General features: G+C 36.2%; 1 protein-coding gene across 1 annotated transcript in view; it reads left to right on the top strand.

Annotated features, from left to right (window-relative positions):
- Positions 1-2,092: 2,092 nt before the first annotated feature.
- LOC144978874 (uncharacterized) overlaps positions 2,093-20,680 on the top strand; it is a gene marked incomplete in the record, with an annotated part of 149,669 nt that continues 131,081 nt past the window's right edge. The window contains 2 exon segments of the mRNA XM_078925460.1: positions 2,093-2,176; positions 3,270-3,444. Coding sequence (XP_078781586.1) covers positions 3,390-3,444 — 55 coding nt within the window.

The raw sequence follows: 20,680 nt of genomic DNA, 5'->3' as shown, positions 1-20,680 counted from the left end.
CTATCCCCTTATATCTGTTTTCCAACATGCTTTCTGTCTTTGTCTTGAAATGAGGTTACTTGATTTTGTCCTGGCCCTGGTTGGAGTCTTGGCTGGGAGGGAAACAGTCAAATGCATAGTTATTGTTTTGGGAGATGATATTTTTTTCCTTGTAAATCATCTCACTGTTATGTAATATTATATTTGTTATTTTTAGTGTATAATGTAAGCATTTGAGTGTATTCCTCTCTGTTGGATTTTATGCTTGTGTCCGGATGAGACTTATAGGTGATTTCAAACTAAGTACATTTGTGGTATGCTCTTGGAATCTACATCTGATCCCTATTTGTTCCCAGTTCCCCTATGTCTTACATTTTCTTGGGTGCTTTAATTGTAATTCTAGAACTTTTTACTGTCCCATTTTCTTCCTTTTTACTGGCGCTGATATGGTCTAAATGTGTTGCAAGCGCCGTAAAACCCTTAAAGACAAAAAAAAAAAAACAAAAAAAAAAACAAACAAAGTCATATCTAATCTCCTAAATGAAAACAAATAAATATGGACATGGGGCATATTGACAATTTATTGATGCTACGCATTTAGATAAAATACTCACAATATCCGCCTGCCGGATTTAACGTAATGTATAACACAAAACTATATGTTCCCAACTATCGGAAGCCTCTGTGGTGTAATGGTAGCACATCTGAACTGGCAATCAGAAGGTCTTATGTTCGATCCCTAGTCGAGAAAGACTGATCTGTTTGGGATTGTGTTGGGTTTATTTAATAAGATCTTTATCTCACGCTAGTGCCTCAATTTGATGTAATATATTCTAATTGATAGAATTTAGTGAGAACTAATCATCAAAAAGCCAGTCTAAAAACAAAAACAAAGAGCGGGGTGACGTCAATTTGGTTCCTTCTATATTTTGTAATGTACAGTGGTATGGCACTCGCTTTCAGATCGGAAAGTCCTGTGTTCGAGCCTCGTTGAGCGAGGAGCATAATTGAGTCCTTGGAATAGGATCTTTACTCACATTATCTCACCGTACTCAAGGGTAAAATGAATACCTGGCCGTAAACAACGTTGTCTTTGTCGGAAAAATGTTTATTATCGCCTAACAGGCGTTCTACATGTTACATGCTGTTGTTGGTCAGGGACCCTTTGTAAAGCGCTTTGAGCACGTTTTGTGGATATTGTGCTATATAAAAGCTCAATAAAGTTCGAGCTCAAGTACCACGAAGCCGTGATACCGTTTTGTGGTGATGGGTTACATTGATATTCCGTGTACGAGCTGATAATCTAATGCCGTCCGTCGTCTGGATTCTAATGCAGAACGGATCTTTTAATGCTACACCTGAATTGTGTTCCTTCATCTCCTGGAAATGAGGGAGAGAATGAGAAAGATAGATAGATAGATAGAGAGAGTGAGGATGACGGGGGGAGATGGGAAGAGAGAGACCTAGAGAAATGGAGAGAGAAAGAGATAAGGAGAGAGAGAGAGAGATAGAGAGAGAGAGAGAGAGAGAGAGAGAGGGGGGGGTGACGGGGGAGGGGTGGATGGGAAGAGAGAGACCTAGATAAATTGAGAGAGAGAAAGAGATAAGGAGAGAGATAGATAGATAGATAGATAGAGAGAGAGAGAGAGAGAGAGAGAGAGAGAGAGAGAGAGAGAGAGAGGGTGACGGGGGAGGGGTGGATGGGAAGAGAGAGACCTAGATAAATTGAGAGAGAGAAAGAGATAAAGAGAGAGAGAGTAAGTGAGAGAGAGGGGGGGGGGAAGAGAGAGAGAGAGAGAAAGAGAGAGAGAGAGAGAGAGAGAGAGAGAGAGGGAGAGAGAGAGAGTGGCGAGGGACGGGGATGGAGGGAGAGAGAAATAGACCGAGATGAATGGAGAGAGAGAGAGAGAGAGAGAGAGAGAGAGAGAGAGAGAGAGAGTGAGAGAAAGAGATAAAGACAGAGAGAGAGAAAGAGAGAGCCATAGAGAGAGAGAGTGTGGCTGGGGAGGGGGTGGAGGAGAGAGAGAAAGAGAGCACGTGAGAGAGAGATCAAACGACGGGTGTGGAATGGTTACAGTGTGAATGCAGTGGAAAAGGCTAGGTGGATGAACGAGGGATATTGAGACCAGGAGGAAAACATCATCTATTTTACTCGTATTTCTCTCAGTGCCTTATCTCAGTGCGTGAGCAATAGTTGGTACTCACTCGGATTACTCATAGAAGTTTTACATACACATATTATATACATATAATATATACATAATATATATGCAGTTATCAAACCTATATATATATATATATTATATATATATATATATATATATATATATATATATATATATAATATATATAGGTTTGATAACTGCATTTGTTATAGGATTATTGTTGTTTGTTATATAATTTATACTCTCGAAGCAACGTGTATCTATTTACAAGTCTGGTAACCCAAATTGTGATAGGCTTAGTGTTGTATTATAAATTATGCTCTAAAATCCAACGTGTACTCATTTGAAGGTGTGATAACCCAAATCGTTATAGGGCTGAGTGCTGTAATGGAAAAACAAACCAACGTGTTTTCATTTGAAGGTGTGATAACCCAAATCAGTACAGGTCTAGTAATGCAATGGAAATACATTCAAACCAACGTCTAACTTATGTGAGGTCAGCTATTATGATAACCAAAAATGTTATGGGCTCATGACTGTAATTGAAATTATTCTTTCAAACCGACACAAATCTAACCCATAATAATTCTGTTCGGTTTTCGCATATTAGAACGTGAGCAACTACGCACATACCTACCTACCTACAGACCTGGCTATGCCTTTAAAAATAAGAAAATACTTTTACACGCATCTGATAAAAGAAAATATATTATATATGTATATATCAGTCTGGTGCTCAGGTAGAATTTGACTAGAGGGGCTTGGGGGGGGGGGGGGCGGAGGTGAGGGGTAGGGGGGGGGGGAGGGAGGGGTTACCATATTGTATATTGTATTAGTCGCTCTAGTGTAAAGATCTACCTGGTATGTATAGCACAGGAAATGTTATTCGAGATTTAAGATTTAAGATTTAAGATTTAAGCTCAAAGTATTTTAGTTTTGTGACCTAGTTTTTATGTGATAAACACTTGAAATTTCGTTGGTTTAGAATAAAATCGTTTATCTTTTTCTTACCGTGGTGGATTTTAGGCTGTTATATGTATATATATATATATATATATATATATATATATATATATATATATATATATATATATATATTAATGTGATTTTTAAAATTCAATTCAGGGTGGATTTTTAAAAGAACTGTTGATCTTCTAAGCATTGGATTTTCGTTTCGGATTGATACGTGATAATATTTATTTGTCGGTTGGATTATTAGGAGAATTTCAGGAACAGACGTCAACTATGAGTTCCTTAATTCACGTTGGATGTATATTGGCCTTAGCCTTTGCCATCTATGGTAAGTTGGATTTCTTAATTTGAATATTATATGAGTGGCTATGTGGTCTAGCTGGGGTCCCGATAGCTCAGTTGGTAGAGCACTCGCTTCACACGCAAAGGGACCGAGATCGATCCCGGGTGCAGTCGAATTTTTTCGTGACTGACCCTCCCGTCCACCCAGCAGTGAATGGGTCGCTGAGTCTGTTAGATTTGGTGGAAAGTACTCTGCGGTAGGCTAGCGTCCTATCAAAAGGATAGCAAGCAATTGCTATTCTCCGTTTAACGCCATAGAAACCGGGATAAACACCGGCTCCAGTGGCTCAATGGGCCCAATGGCTCTGAAGGACTATGTGGTCTTGTGGTTTGACATCTCGCCTTCGAATCGGAAAATCAAGGGTTTGATTGCTCTACTTTGATTTGTTGCCGTAAATTCACGAATCCCTGCCTTTCATTAAAAACACGATTGTCCCCTACAACCCCACTCCAAATCTCAGGACCTCAAAATTGCATCACCTTCAAATTCCAAAAAACCTATCTGCTCAACTTGCATGTCCAATTTTTATAACAGTGCTTGTAACTGCTGTATATTTTATGGATATTTTATGTTACTTACCATAGCTGATGTTTATTTTGCTTTTAATTACCTACGTATTTTCATTAATTAGTTCATGACAGTGTATAAATCTGTGCTAATATAACGATGAATGATGTGTAACATAATGATAATTTCCATTCAGGATGAATAAAGTATATCTTGTCTTATCTTATCTTTTCTTAAACGTTTTGGCCACAGAACATTCAATAAAGTAGGTCCCATCACTTGGAATTCACTCCCACTGTCAGTCAGACTTGAAATCAACGTTGATAAATTCAAAAATAAAGAGAAAACCTATCTTTTTGGGAAGTATTTGAATTATATTATGCCAGGAATTATTGCAAAGGGCATACGTTCGTGCGTGTATGCATGTGTGCGTGTGTATGTGTGTGTTTGAGTGAAAGTGTGTGTGTGTGTAATTGGATGCGTGTGAGCTTTTGTTCGTACGTCCAAATCTGCTGTATGTAGTTATTTTTACTGATGGTCAATGTGAGGTTCTTCTAAGCTTCGGCATAAGCGCTATATAAATGTACATTTATTATTATTATTATTATTATCATTATTATTATTATTATTATTATTATTATTATTATTATTATTATTATTATCATTATTATTATTATTATTATTATTATTATTATTATTATTATTATTATTATTATTATTATTATTATTCTTAATATTATTATTATCATTATTATTATTATTATTATTATTATTATTATTATTATTATTATTATTATTATTATTATTATTATTATTATTATTATTATTATTATTTAGTCTCTATTTGAGCGGCTTAAAGTAAAGTCTTTACACACATTCTAAAATGAGTACCTGGCCGCTAAAAGCGCTTGACTAAGAAGCTCACAACGTTGCCATCCGGAAGTATAAGGAACCAATACACGTTTATATGCTGCTGAATACAGTTTAGTGAGAATTACTCTCGAACGTCAATGGCAGAAACCATTAACAAAGACCTGAGTGACGTCAACTTCATTCTGTCTATATAAATAGTCGATTAGAAAGACAATATTGTAAAATAACTCCATATATATATGTATATATATATATATATATATATATATATATATATATATATATATATATATATATATATACATACAATGAAGTTGACGTCACTCAGGACTTTGTTATTGATTTTTTTGCCATACATGTTTATGAGTAATTCTCACTAAAGTTTGTCAACCCGACTGTGAGTGACGCTTAGGATCTGTGGACAATTTACTCCGTGTGATTGACAAGCACTTTAGGTATCTGTGGGTCTTCAGTTCATTTTTAATGTACGAGTCAAAAAAACAAAAACAACTGAAATGTTTATTCGACAAGTTTTAATAAAATGTAGATAGTATGCAGATGACGTCACTCAGGTCTTTGTTATTTTTTTGCCATCCGCGTTTGTGAGTTGTTCTCAATAAACTGTATTAACCAGACTATAAAAGTTCATGTTTACACAGAGTTTGTGTGTTGGTCCGTTATACTTCCGGATGACAATGTTGTGAACTCCTTGGCCAAGCGCATTCTATCTATACGACAACTGACGTAATTTTTAAAAAAGTGTATGCACTGTATGTTGATTGAAGAGTGGAAGGCTCATACTATAAGATAATAGTTTAAAAGGCATCCCATGTCAATAGCTTGACAGGCATTGCAACAAGAGGTCTCAGAGGTACCATCAACTGGATCCAATAGTCTGGTGTCACGTCGCTCAGCAACGGCGAGAACCTTGGTTCTAAACGAAGAAAATCCTAACATTTTTTTCTTAATGCTGGCTAGGACTTTCGATATGCCATGTGATCAGAATGTGTAAAAGTCAAAACATGATCATACTTATAATGTTTTTCTCCTCTGGATACATTTTTATGCTCGTCGGAGAAATATTTCATAAGGGCGTCCGCCATTGTTCAGATAGTTTAGAGCCAGTCACTAAGTTACTATGCGTCATTAAGAGGAAAGTGACGTCATGACTGTTGAAGCCTATTGTAAAAAGGCATCCATGCAATAGCTAAGACAGTCATAGCAACAAGAGGTCACAGAGGAACCATCAATTGTAAAAAGGTATCCATGCAATAGCTAAGACAGTCATAGCAACAAGAGGTCACAGAGGAACCATCAATTGTAAAAAGGTATCCATGCAATAGCTAAGACAGCCATAGCAACAAGAGGTCACAGAGGAACCATCAATTGTAAAAAGGTATCCATGCAATAGCTAAGACAGTCATAGCGACAAGAGGTCACAGAGGAACCATCAATTGTAAAAAGGTATCCATGCAATAGCTAATACAGTCATAGCAAGAAGAGGTCACAGAGGAACCATCAATTGTAAAAAGGTATCCATGCAATAGCTAATACAGTCATAGCAACAAGAGGTCACAGAGGAACCATCAATGTCTCCTTCTAAAAATCTTGTGTGAGGCGAGCTTTAGGGGAATTCCTTTTATCTTCATTATTTTTACGCATATATTCAAACATCATTCAAGCGTTCAATGACTTCTATATCTACGTGATGTTATAGCATTCAACATGTTTTGTGTAGGACTCAAGGACTTCTACATCTACGTGATGTTATAGCATTCAACATGTTGTGTAGGACTCAAGTACGTGATGTTATAGCATTCAACATGTTTTGTATAGGACTCAAGGACTTCTACATCTACGTGATGTTATAGCATTCAACATGTTGTGTAGGACTCAAGGACTTCTATATCTACGTGATGTTATAGCATTCAACATGTTTTGTGTAGGACTCAAGGACTTCTACATCTATGTGATGTTATAGCATTCAACATGTTTTGTGTAGGACTTAAGGACTTCTATATCTACGTGATGTTATAGCATTCAACATGTTGTGTAGGACTCAAGAACGTGATGTTATAGCATTCAACATGTTTTGTAGGACTCAAGGACTTCTATATCTACGTGATGTTATAGCATTCAACATGTTGTGTAGGACTCAAGTACGTGATGTTATAGCATTCAACATGTTTTGTGTAGGACTCAAGGACTTCTACATCTATGTGATGTTATAGCATTCAACATGTTTTGTGTAGGACTTAAGGACTTCTATATCTACGTGATGTTATAGCATTCAACATGTTTTGTGTAGGACTCAAGGACTTCTATATCTACGTGATGTTATAGCATTCAACATGTTTTGTGTAGGACTCAAGGACTTCTATATCTATGTGATGTTATAGCATTCAACATGTTTTGTGTAGGACTTAAGGACTTCTACATCTATGTGATGTTATAGCATTCAACATGTTTTGTGTAGGACTCAAGGACTTCTATATCTACGTGATGTTATAGCATTCAATATGTTTTGTGTAGGACTTAAGGACTTCTATATCTACGTGATGTTATAGCATTCAACATGTTTTGTATAGGACTCAAGGACTTCTACATCTATGTGATGTTATAGCATTCAACATGTTTTGTGTAGGACTTAAGGACTTCTACATCTACGTGATGTTATAGCATTCAACATGTTTTGTGTAGGACTCAAGGACTTCTACATCTATGTGATGTTATAGCAGTCAACATGTTTTGTGTAGGACTTAAGGACTTCTACATCTACGTGATGTTATAGCATTCAACATGTTTTGTGTAGGACTCAAGGACTTCTACATCTATGTGATGTTATAGCAGTCAACATGTTTTGTGTAGGACTTAAGGACTTCTACATCTATGTGATGTTATAGCATTCAACATGTTTTGTGTAGGACTTAAGGACTTCTACATCTACGTGATGTTATAGCATTCAACATGTTTTGTGTAGGACTCAAGGACTTCTACATCTATGTGATGTTATAGCATTCAACATGTTTTGTGTAGGACTCAAGGACTTCTACATCTACGTGATGTTATAGCATTCAACATATTTTGTGCATGGCCTGCTATTGTAGCTTTGATGTTTGTATTGAAAAGGCGCCAATACCTGTTTGTATGTAGAATAGGCGTGGTATAAATGATTAAAATTATCATTATTATTATTATCATTATTATTATTATTATTATTATTATTATTATTATTATTATTATTATTATTATTATTATTATTATTATTATTATTATTATTATTATTATTATTATTATTATTATTATTATTATTATTATTATTATTATTATTATTATTATTATTATATTATTATTATTATTATTATTATTATTATTATTATTATTATTATTATATATTATTATTATTATTATTATTATTATTATTATTATTATTATTATTATTATTATTATTATTATTATTATTATATTATTATATTATTATTATTATATTATTATTATTATTATTATTATTATTATTATTATTATTATTATTATTATTATTATTATTATTATTATTATTATTATTATTATTATTATTATCATTATTATTATTAATATATCATTATTATTATTATTGTTATTATTATTATAATTATTATTATTATTATTATTATTATTAGTAGTAGTAGTAGTAGTAGTAGTAGTAGTAGTAGTAGTAGTAGTAGTAGTAGTAGTAGTAGTAGTAGTAGTAGTAGTAGTAGTAGTAGTAGTAGTAGTAGTAGTAATAGTAGTATTTTATTATTATTATAATCATTATTATTATTTTCATCATCATTATCCTCATTATCATCATCATCGTCATATTTACTCACTTAACATTTACTCCCCATCACATTTTGAGTATGTTTTGCACTGTAACCCTTGACCTCGAGCATCTAGAAAGATCATTCCCATAATTAAAGCCCCTTATTGGCATCCCGTTTCATCCTATACATATTATGTTCAGTGTTGCTGTTGGCTTGAGACACATTGTAAAGTTCTTTTAGTACATTTAATGGACGTTTTGCTTTATGTAAAAATGCTCAATCTGTTTGTTTCATTTCTTTAACACATCTGTTTGAAACACGAAAAAAATGTCCAAGGGCTGTTGCTGATGCAAAATATCATAATATAGATAGTATGCGCTTTGCTAAGAAACCCATAACATTGCCTTCCAGAAGTGTAACGGACCAACACACAATAATGTGTGTATTCATGAACGTTTATAGTCAGATTAATACAGTTCAGTGAGCATTACTCATAAACGCGGATGACAAATAACAATAACAAAGACCTGAGCGACGTCATCTTCTAACTATCTATAGATAGTATGCTCTTGGCTAAGAAGCTCATAACATTGCCATCCGGAAGTATAACAGACCAACACACAAAACTGTGTGTATCCATGAACGTTTATAGTCTAGTTAATACAGTTCAGTGAGCATTACTCATAAACGTGGATGACAAATAACAATAACAAAGACCTGAGCGACGTCACCTTCTAACTATCTATTGACTTCACCCAGGCCTTTGTTATTGTTTGTTGCCATTCGCATTAATAGTAATTCTCACCCAACTGTATTAACCTGACTATTAACGTTCAAGGTTACACATAGTTTTGTGTGTTGGTCTGTTACAGTTCCGGATGGCAATGTTGTGAGTTTCTTAGCCAAGCGCATACTTCTTTAAACGTTCAAGGTTACACATAGTTTTGGTTCGTTTCATTTCCGGATGGAAATGTTGTGAGTTTCTTAGCCAAGCGCATACTTCTTTAAACGTTCAAGGTTACACATAGTTTTGGTCCGTTTCATTTCCGGATGGCAATGTTGTGAGTTTCTTAGCCAAGCGCATACTATCCATAGTGGATAACACATCAATGTTAACAGAAATGTGTGTGTAGAACATTACACGCTCCACATAGTTCCACTCACTACAATAATGGAACGCTTCAACTGCGATGGTCTGCCCGTCTTATAGAAGAAACAGATGGCCTCACAGCTTGGGGGATGTACTAGGAGCCTCCAACACCGTCGTATACTATGCAGGTCTGACATCCGAACCTTATTATAGGGAATGAGATTAGCGGAAGAGTAGCGTCCCTTGATTGGAAGTCACGAGCAGAAAAGTTATTAGAGAAACGGAAGACGAGAGAGACGCATGCGCAAAAACATTTTGACGTTCTCTCTGTAAGGTGACGTCCAATCAAGGGACGCTACTCTTCCGCTAATCTCATTTCCTTTGGGCCTAGTTTAATGGACAATATTTTGCGTCATTTTTCTTTTTTAGATTTACATTACAACAATGAGCCCATAATAAGGAAGTGGGTTATCAGACCTGCAAATATATGTACGTCGTCCAAGACACAATAAGATTGAAAGGGAACTGCTACAGCATATAAACTATAACAAGTCATTTTTGAAACGAAAATATAATAATTTTGTCCTTAAAGAATTCATTTAAAGGAAGAATCAATTAAAATTACAATTGGCGATTCGGGTCGGTATAGATAGTATGCAGATGACGTCACTCAGGCCTTTGTTATTGTTTTTGCCATCCGCGTTTGTGAGTTGTTCTCACTAAACTGTATTAACCAGACTATAAAAGTTCATGGTTACACAGAGTTTGTGTGTTGGTCAGTTATACTTCCGGATGGCAATGTTGTGAACTCCTTGGCCAAGCGCATTCTATCTATAAAGGTTTAACTTTCTTTATAGGCCAGATAAGCAGACAAAAAAAATAATTTTTGTCTGATGGGAACTTGGATCTGACCTTTCGGGGGTCACACAAAGGTCAAACAATGTGAAATTATGGTTAAATTTAGAACTCCCATAATATCAAGAATATGATGACTTGCGAATAACCAAAAAACTTTAACAGGATCCAAATATACTACCAAAGAAAAAATAATTAAATTCATGTTTCATGTCAAGGAGTTATTGCGCTTTATTTAGGTCTTCTTTCTAAAAAGAGCACGATTTTAAGAAAACTGTTAAGAAAATTATAACTTGTAAAGAGAACAAATAACATTATTTCGAAATTGCAAATAAATCGGATTATGGTTAATGGAGTTATCGCCCATTGAATTATGTTACTAAAAATAGAACTCAAACGGGAATAGGAAATCTATGCACTATAAGTAAAAAAAAACAAAAAACAAAACAAATGGTTCTTTGTCTTTAGGCTCTATACAAAAGAGTCTTAGCTATATATATATAAATTGATTTGGAGTTATCGCCCTTTTTCACATTGGAGAAAACAAAACAAAAACAAACAAGCAAACAAACAAACAAAAACAAACAAGCAAACAAACAAAAACAATTGTGTATCTAGAAAAGTGTTTATAAAACAATACTTTTCAGTAAAAAAATATATGAGCAACTGAATGGGTTAAAAATAATTTGTAGAACACAACTAAATAAGATGACATTCATCGGAGTTATCGCCCGTTAAAGCTTTTTAACTAATTATAATACTCGTAGCATTTGGATTAAAAAGTAATATATGAAGAGTGGTTTTCTAAAACTCCGTATTTCCCATTTGGAGACATTGAGGATCATTTCCACTAAAATGTCTCATCCGGTCTATTATTGTACCATATTTAAACTTCAAATCCACACAAATCTAAAGAAATTGTTTGCCAATTGATGCTAAGATAAAATTTACATTTCAATTTGTCTCATGAATAGAAAATTCCAAAATAAAATGGAAAAATCGACATTACGAGTTTCTTCAAGTACCAAGTCTGTGCCAGACATCGGTGATCATGGTACGCCATCCATCTCTCTGATCAGATAACCTCAGAAAATTAATATTACTCTTCTCTTTCTTTGTCACCCAGCTATTCAAACTATTCAAATGTGTTTTTCTTTGCCTACCTTTACTCTTTTTACCTTCTATCTTTCCTGTGAGAGCAAGATGTTCAATAAATTTATGTCGATTTAAGTGCCCGAAAAATTGCATTTGTCTTGTTCTTATTGTACGAATTAGTAACCTTTGAGTTTCAGCTTGCTCTAATACTTCTTCATTAGTTTTCTTCTCTGACCATGAGATTCTTAACAACCTTCTAAGTAAACACATTTCTGCTGCCTCCAGTTTCTTTCTAATGTCTTCTGTAATTGGATTCAATAGGCTGATGTCGCCTAGCAACGGCGGCCATCGTGGTTCTAAACAAAGAAAATCGGTACTTGTTATTCTTCATGCTGGCTAGAACGTTTCATATGTCTTGTGATCAGGAATGTATAAAAGTCAGAACAAGATTATATTTATAAAGTTTTTCTCCTCTGGATACAATTTTATGCTCGTTGGAAAAAAAGTTTCATAACTGCGTCCGCCATTGTTCCGATAGTTTAGAGCCAGTTACTAAGTTACCATGCGTCATTCCGAGGGAAGTGACGTCATGACTGTTGAAGGCTATTGTCCAACTTCATATTATGTGTAGATGGATTTAGTATGACTGCCTTACAATTAGACCAAGCGTTGGCGAAAGACGCCTGAACCTATTCTATGCCTGTTTGTCCAATGTTCCTTTAATTCAAATCTGTCGACATTGAATGTTTAATATCGATATGTACAAATAATGAAAATCGTTTAATCTTTGTGATCGGAAATAGGTTTCATTGATCGAAGAACGAAAAAGTATCGTGGTTCATTGGTGGGAATTTCGTTTGAAATTCTTCTTCTTCTTCTTCTTCTTCTTCTTCTTCTTCTTCTTCTTCTTCTTCTTCTTCTTCTTCTTCTTCTTCTTCTTCTTCTTCTTCTTCTTCTTCTTCTCTCTTCTCTTCTTCTTTCTTCTTCTTCTTCTTCTTCTTCTTCTTCTTCTTCTTCTTCTTCTTCTTCTTCTTCTTCTTCTTCTTCTTCTTCTTCTTCTTCTTCTTCTTCTTCTTCTTCTTCTTCTTCTTCTTCTTCTTCTTATAATTATATCACTAAGACAATAAATGCTCAATGTTACAAATTATTTTTGTGTGTTTTTATGTTTTAATTGCGGTTGGCGGATGCTGTGGGTTTTTTTTCTTCTAAACGCATATAATTAATAATCCAGTTTTTCACGAGACGTGTAATGATACACACTCTGAGGAACTATAATGCCTTGTTCATTTTGTCATAGAGCTGCTTTCAATACGAATGAATAAATGAATAAATTAACTCATTCAACTATGAATATGAAGTAGTTATATAATTTTACGCTGCTCCATTCGCTTTACAATAATTAACTCGTTCAAAATTCCCTTTATTCATCCCATAGGGGAAATTTGTCTCAAGGGTCTATTCGAAAACAAATAAATAAAATGGAGCAACTCAAATGTCTTCGTCCTCGTCCTCTTGTGTTCAATGTGTGTGTTGTTTGATGCAGGCGTGTGTTCAATGTGTGTGCTGTTTGATGCAAGCGTCGTGTTCAATGTGTGTACTGTTTGATGCAAGCGTCGTGTTCAATGTGTGTGCTGTTTGATGCAAGCGTCGTGTTCAATGTGTGTGTTGTTTGATGCAAGCGTGTGTTCAATGTGTGTGTTGTTTGATGCAAGCGTCGTGTTCAATGTATGTGTTGTTTGATGCAAACGTCATGTTCAATGTATGTGCTGTTTGATGCAAACGTCATGTTCAATGTCTGTGCTGTTTGATGCAAGCGAGGGTTCAATGTATGTGTTGTTTGATGCAAACGTCATGTTCAATGTATGTGCTGTTTGATGCAAGCGATGGTTTAATGTATGTGTTGTTTGATGCAAGCGTCGTGTTCAATGTATGTGTTGTTTGATGCAAACGTCGTGTTCAATGTATGTGTTGTTTGATGCACGCGAGGATTCAATGTATGTGTTGTTTGATGCAAGCGTCGTGTTCAATGTATGTGTTGTTTGATGCAAGCGATGGTTCAATGTATGTGTTGTTTGATGCAAGCGATGGTTCAATGTATGTGTTGTTTGATGCAAGCGTGTGTTCAATGTATGTGTTGTTTGATGCAAGCGAGGGTTCATGTATGTGTTGTTTGATACATGCGTGTGTTCAATGTATGTGTTGTTTGATGCAAGCGAGGGTTCACAACTTTAAGTATTAAAAACTGTCCCAACTATCGGGAGCCTCTCTAGTGTAATGGTAGCACGTCTGCCGGTAATCAAAAGGTCTGAGGTTCGATCCCCTGTCGAGGTTAACTGACTTTTTGATATTTTTTTCTTGTATTTTTCTGTCTTGATTTGTCTGACACCTTTCATACACACTTGTCACAGTTTTTTATCTAGTCCTAAGGAAAACTGGAATCACCCAGGCGTCAGCCACAGTGCAGCGTCGAAAATTGATCTAGAACAAGTTTTATTCATCAAGCCGTAGAGCAGTGGGTATTTTACTTATACATATGCCATCGATAGTTTAGCCTGTGTAATTCACCATGTTTACCAATCAAAGTCGTTGTTTACAATATGACGACTGTCCGCTGGGCGTAGTTATCTAAGTGTCTATTGTTTAACAACCTTTTAAATTCCATTTATTATTGCCACTACTATTTACCTTTTATAGAGTCTGTTTTTTTTTGTTTTTTGGTGGTTTTTTATTGGGGGGGGGGGGTGTAATTTTTGTTTATTTGTTATAACATTGTTTGGTCCACAATGAATGAAATTCAATCGTTTTGAATTCTGAGTAAATTAATTTGCTTTTATTGAAAGCAATGACGCTGTTTCTACAATTGACGAGAGGGTGGGAGGGGGGTGGCGGAACCTTCAAATTTGATAAAATTGGTTATGTATAATTGAATTAATATTACATTTTTTGTGGCATTTTCCCCCCTTGGTAATAGAAATATAAATTGCCGCTGAGAAAAGGTAATAGGGGGTGGGGGAGAAGGGGAGCAGGAGGAGGAGAAGGGTTGGTGGTGGTCTTGGGGTGGGTGTGTGTGTGTGTGTGGGGGGGGGGAGTTTATGACACATCAGGAAGCAAAAGGCGTTTGATTATGTTCTGTAAAATTTCGGTTCTTTTTTTTTTGTTTTTGTTTTTTGTTTGTTTTTTTGGTGCCCCACCTTGAAAAATGGTATTACCCAGGGATGAATTTGACACCTATTAAGTTTTTATATAGCGCTATATCCACAAAACGTGCTCAAAGCGCTTTACAAGGGGTCCCTGGACAACAGCAACACGTAACATGTAGGAAGAGACATGATGCGGGTTAGGCTATCTTACAATTTTCTCGGACAGAGATAACGCTGATGACGGCCAGGTACTCATCTTTTACCCGAGAACGATGAGAGAAAGTGAGTAAAGAACATTTTCCAAGGACTCAACTATGCGCCGAGCGAGGCTCTAACTCAGGACCTACCACTAGACTACATAGCTGCACTTTGTTTCTTGATTACCCTGACGTCACATCGTTTTGAGGCCATCGGCTGTACATCCGGTTTTTAAAAATTCATTTATTTGTTCCCTAATTGATTGCACGTGTTCTCCTATCGCCATGATATATCAAGCGTATCTCTTACAGATAAAATCCACATCATGTAGATAAGATCCATAGAGATAAGGTAGTGGATAAGATAAGCATCAGAAAATGATGCATGATTCAATGAATCGATTCAATGGTTATTGATGCTATGCGTGAAAGTAAAATACGCACGACATATGACCGCCGGATGAACGAGGTGAGCACAATAAATTATGTGTCATCTTAAACGTGAATTAATGCAATGTGTTTCGATAAAATCCTCACAACATTGCCATCTGGAAATATAACGAACCAACATACAACACTAGAATGTAGTGTCTCGTCTTGATCTTGTCACAGAATAAAGCAATGTTATGCCTTGTTAGTGGCCGAATGGGTGACAGTGATGTTGAAAAACAACTCCGATCCCCACGTTGTGTTCTTTGGTATGGCATTCAACACATTTTACCCAACTCGACTCCGGTGTGAATGAGTAACTGGTTAAAGGCCATGACGAATATTGTAAGAGTGTAAGTACCTAAAACAACGCCTAACAGGCGACTGGTACTGAATATAATGGAAATAAAAAAATATAGATCTGTACGACCTGCAAAGGGAATACATGAAACATTGTGAATCGCGTTGAGCATGGAAACTTGTGAAAATTCCTGTTTATAAATTTCCATTTTAACTAATTTATTAATTTATTTTATTTTATTTTTCATGTCATGTCTATTTTTCTTTTTAAATATTTGCTTATTTATCCGTGTTCTATGTTAACTGCGGCTATGTGGTCTAGTGGTTTGACACTCGCTTTCGGATCGGAAGGTCCTGGGTTTGAGCCTCACTCGGCGCATAGTTGAGTCCTTGGAAATGGCTCTTTACTCACGTTCTCTCACCGTACTCAGATGTAAAATGAGTACCTGGCCGTTAACAGCGTTGTCTTTCTCCGAAAAATTGTAATATCACATAAAAGGCGTCATGTCCTGTCCTACATGTTAAATGTTGCTGTTGACCAGAAACCCCTTGTAAAGCGCTTCGAGCACATTTAGTGGATATTGCGCTATATAAACTCAATTTTTTATATATTTTTAAAAACTCTTTCGGCACCATTGGCCTCACTGTGCGGCCATAGCAGAATCTGTTCTACTGGCCAATGGCCACACAGTGTGGCCGGTCTTCAAAGGCAAAAATAATAATGTAATCCAATCCTACTTTCTACAAAAGTATTACCGATTGAACCAATGGTATCATTTCTTTCATCAGAACATTCAATTGACCCTAGGGGGGTATTCTAATTGAGATTTTCCGCATAATTCTAATGTCGCTATGTCTTAGCTTGTCATTCTCTTTCTTCCTCAATCAGGTGTCAGCCATTTTGTAACGAAAATGCGAATATTATAGCCTTAGCACTGAAAAAGTTAATGTTTTGTTAAAGAATAAGTCATGGGCAACGTGCATCTATTTGAAGGTCTGATAATCGAACGCATCATCATCATCATCATCATCATTGCCTTTTTCACCCTGGGTCAAGGTATAGGCCACAGACAAACAGTTTCCATCCTTCTCTATCTTGAGCCAACTTTTTTATCTCATTCCAGGTCTTACCACTTCTCTGTATATCAGCTTCTTTAATTCCTTCATAAACTCTGTAATTCCAGAAACTCGTCGGTAGCCCAAGTTAAAAAAAGATTTGGTTTGTCTGTCTGCGTTTCTGTAACGGTTTGAGTTTAACGGAATGGGGTGTTAACCCTTTGCCAACCCCCAACCTGAAGGACCAGGTGACTCAAAGATGGGGGAATCACACACCATTAGTCGCCTTTTACGACACGCTGGCTTGGCGTTGGGCTATTCTTGACCCTCTCAGTTGAGGGACCCCGGAAACCACACGCAATTAGACAGTATTTTTCATTGGTTTGAGGGAATTTCCATCCAATAAATAACCCATAGCAAATTCGGTTATAAACATATAAGTAAATAAATACAATATCCTTTATTCATCCCATAGGGTAACTTTGTCTTTTAGGCTCTATTCCAAGGGAAGACTGCAATAACCCAAGCGTTAGTCACAGTGCAGCGCCACAAATTGAGCAAGGGCGAGATAACTTGCTCAAGGCCACGCAGAGCAACGGCTAGGTGATAGAACTCCGTACCTTTCGGGTACGAAGCAAGGACCGTATCGCTGAGCGGTACCCCACGCTGCTCCCTATCAGACCTACAGGGAGTCGGACAATCATGCAAATGAAGCCGTTGAAGATCCGAGAGAAGAACTGGCCTAGTGAACTGAGCTCCCCAGGAATGAATGTGTAACACTGAACAGAGCACGTGCAAAAATTGGGAGAACAGCTGGAAGCATGAATAAGTGGGGGGCTTGCTGAGACTAGCTTGTACATGTGGATGCCCAGAGCAGACGATGGAGCACATCCTTCGAAAATGCCAGGATGGGCCCAGCTGATCTGACCATGACCTATGCGTCTGCTTCACAGATGCTGAGGAATTTGGTTCGGTCGTAGACTTTGTAATTTTATAGCATGACACTGACAAAAAATCACGTCAAAATGCCAGTCTTTTGCCACAAAAAACAAAACTAATCGTGAGTTGTATTCAATAGTACAACTGACTGATGAAATAACTCGTTTCCTTGAGCTCTACTAACGACAACTCATTAGAAGCGACACAAACCTAAAAAATGACGTCAAACTGCCAGTCCTAGAGGGTTCTTGTGTCAGGCTATATGTTAACGATAGCTACGGTTCTAGTGTCAGGCTATATTTTAACGATGGCTACGGTTCTAGTGTCAGGCTATATGTTAACGATGGCTACGGTTCTAGTGTCAGGCTATATGTTAACGATGGCTACGGTTCTAGTGTCAGGCTATATGTTAACGATGGCTACGGTTCTATTGTCAGGCTATATGTTAACGATGGCCACGGTTTTATTGGCACGCTATATCTTAACGATGGCTACGGTTCGGTGCTTGAGCGACAATAGGCTTTTAACGAAATCGGGTCGAACGAGACGCCGAACCCGAACGGATATAGCCTTCTCACGTGACCATGAACGAGATCTGGATAGTGAAGACTCTCAAGCGGTATGCAGCATCGGATCTAAGGTCACGTGATAGAGGATAGCTTGGGTTGCTGTTGGCTTGTGTTAGGGGAGGGGCAAGGTCAGTGTCATTCAATAGTATATAATTGTGCACGTGGCGCTCTATACAGAGAGAAAATTATAAATTGATTACGGGCGAAGGTGGGGGGAGGGGGGGGTTGACCCACAAACGATCGAGGTGTTGGGCTTCGGGTAGACCATAATAGGAAATCAAAGAGAAAAGGCCGCTGGTACTTGGATGGTGGAAATGGTTGGGGGTAGGGGGGGGGGCGTAAGTGACAATCAGCATGGGATGTATATATTAACATTAATAATATAGGCAATAGATGACCAGGGATGTGTATTGTTTGTGTATTGTTTGTATATGTTTGTGTGTGTGTGTGTGTGTGTGCGCGTGTGTGTGAAAGAGATTACACAAAAATACCTTTCTCGGGAGCTTCCAAATGATTACGTATACGATAAATTTGAAAACCACATTGTTGAATCAGCTTGCAAAAAGGAGAACATTTATCTTTGTTTCACAAAAATAGGTTTAGAAATAAAAAAATTTTCTAGTAGATTAATTTTGAAAAAAATATTGCTCAATTCTTTAAAATTTAATGATAGTTTCTTTATTTTCCGGTCGGTTTTCTTGATTTATATCTCATTTTTCAATTCTCAATGCGACGAGCACACTGATGTATCTCGTGTGATTCAAAAGCGTTGTTTGTTTTTTTAATATAATATATATATATATATATATATATATATATATATATATATATATATATATATATATATACTGAGAGTCCTCACTAATTAATTCCTGAGCGTTGAAATGGTGACGCAACTATTACATACAAGACCTTGCAGTCGAGTCGGCAGGGCTTTTGGGTTACACATCGGTCAGCGGTACTCTTTGAGAACACTCACCGCCTTCACAAGCGAACTGTCAAACGAGCAATCGATGATTGGATAAGAATCTCAAGATCTCATATAATAAGGTAAGTTTTGGAGAGGTGATATCCCCCCACCCGTCATCGGACAGAACTTTCATTGCGTTATATCATATAAGCTCCACCTCCTCTTTCTATTCCGGAGTGACGAGATTAGACGAGAAGACGCGAGAAAAAATTGAACACGTGATCGGTAAGTCGTTCGTTCGGTCTGCATCGGTGTATAACTATAACTCCGTAATCTATGATTAACAGCCCTACACATAACTACACGTCCATTATGAGGGTTTGTGACGTATGTTAATGGCACGCGCATTAACGATTAATTGGCACATAATGGATGGTAACTTGATCCAACTAATGGAGTTACATTCTTGTTGTCATTAATTCTATCCTTACAGATCATTTTCAGTATTTTCCCAAAATGGCAGGCTTACCCAGCTGAAAAAAATTGTCTGTTTAAACTCAAACGATCTCTCTACAAAACAACTTTATGTTCTTATTAATTAAACAAAGATCATTCTTCAAAGCTTGTGATGTACAAAATAAATCTGAATAAGAAAAAATGTATTTGTGTCGTAACAAATGTGACGATTTTGCTGTAGGTGATGCAAATTATAGCTTTTAAATTGGTTAGATGATCTATTGATACAACAGTCGCATTTGGACCGGACGATCCAAGGTTCGAGTCTCAAACCAAGCGGCGCATTGTTGAGTCCTAGGAAAAGGGACTGAACTCACATTTTCTCATAGTTTTAACTAACAATGTGGAATTGAATGTAAGCTTCAGTTTAATAAACGAAAACAGATAAAATGTTTTCATGTATTTCACATTGTTATAATTTATTTCTTCGAGGCACCAACATTTGCATCTCACCGTTTTTCAAACGTGGTTGCCTTTGTCGGAACAACAACAAACAATTATAATATGTTTAATCTCGCCTAACAGGCGTCATGTGAAGTGTTGCTGCTGTTGGACAAGGACTCCATGTAGTGCACTTTGAGCAAGTTTAGTGGATAATGACCTTTAAGCTCACGTTTTGCGTCGTTTTCTTGTGTGGGTGTGTGTGTGTGTGTGTGTGTGTGTGTTTTGTTTTATATTTTTGGATTTTTGGGGGGTTTAGTTATTTTTGTTCTTTTGGTATTGATATCTAGTCTTTTGGGCTTACTTTCGTTTGTTCTTTTTCTTTGTCTATTTTTTTCTTCACTATTTTACTTTTAAGTCAAGTTCCAATTTCAGTTTTTGAATAAAAGCTCCAAGATATATATATAATATATATATATATATATATATATATATATATATTATATATATATATATTATATATATATATATATATATATATATATATATATATATATATATATATATATATATATACAT

This window comes from Berghia stephanieae, chromosome 8 (genome assembly GCF_034508935.2).
Source record: "Berghia stephanieae isolate SIO BIC M18660-M18661 chromosome 8, UCSD_Bste_1.3, whole genome shotgun sequence".
Taxonomy (NCBI): domain Eukaryota; kingdom Metazoa; phylum Mollusca; class Gastropoda; order Nudibranchia; family Aeolidiidae; genus Berghia; species Berghia stephanieae.
Note: the sequence above shows the minus strand (reverse complement) of the source record. Positions and strands in the feature narration are given on the sequence as shown.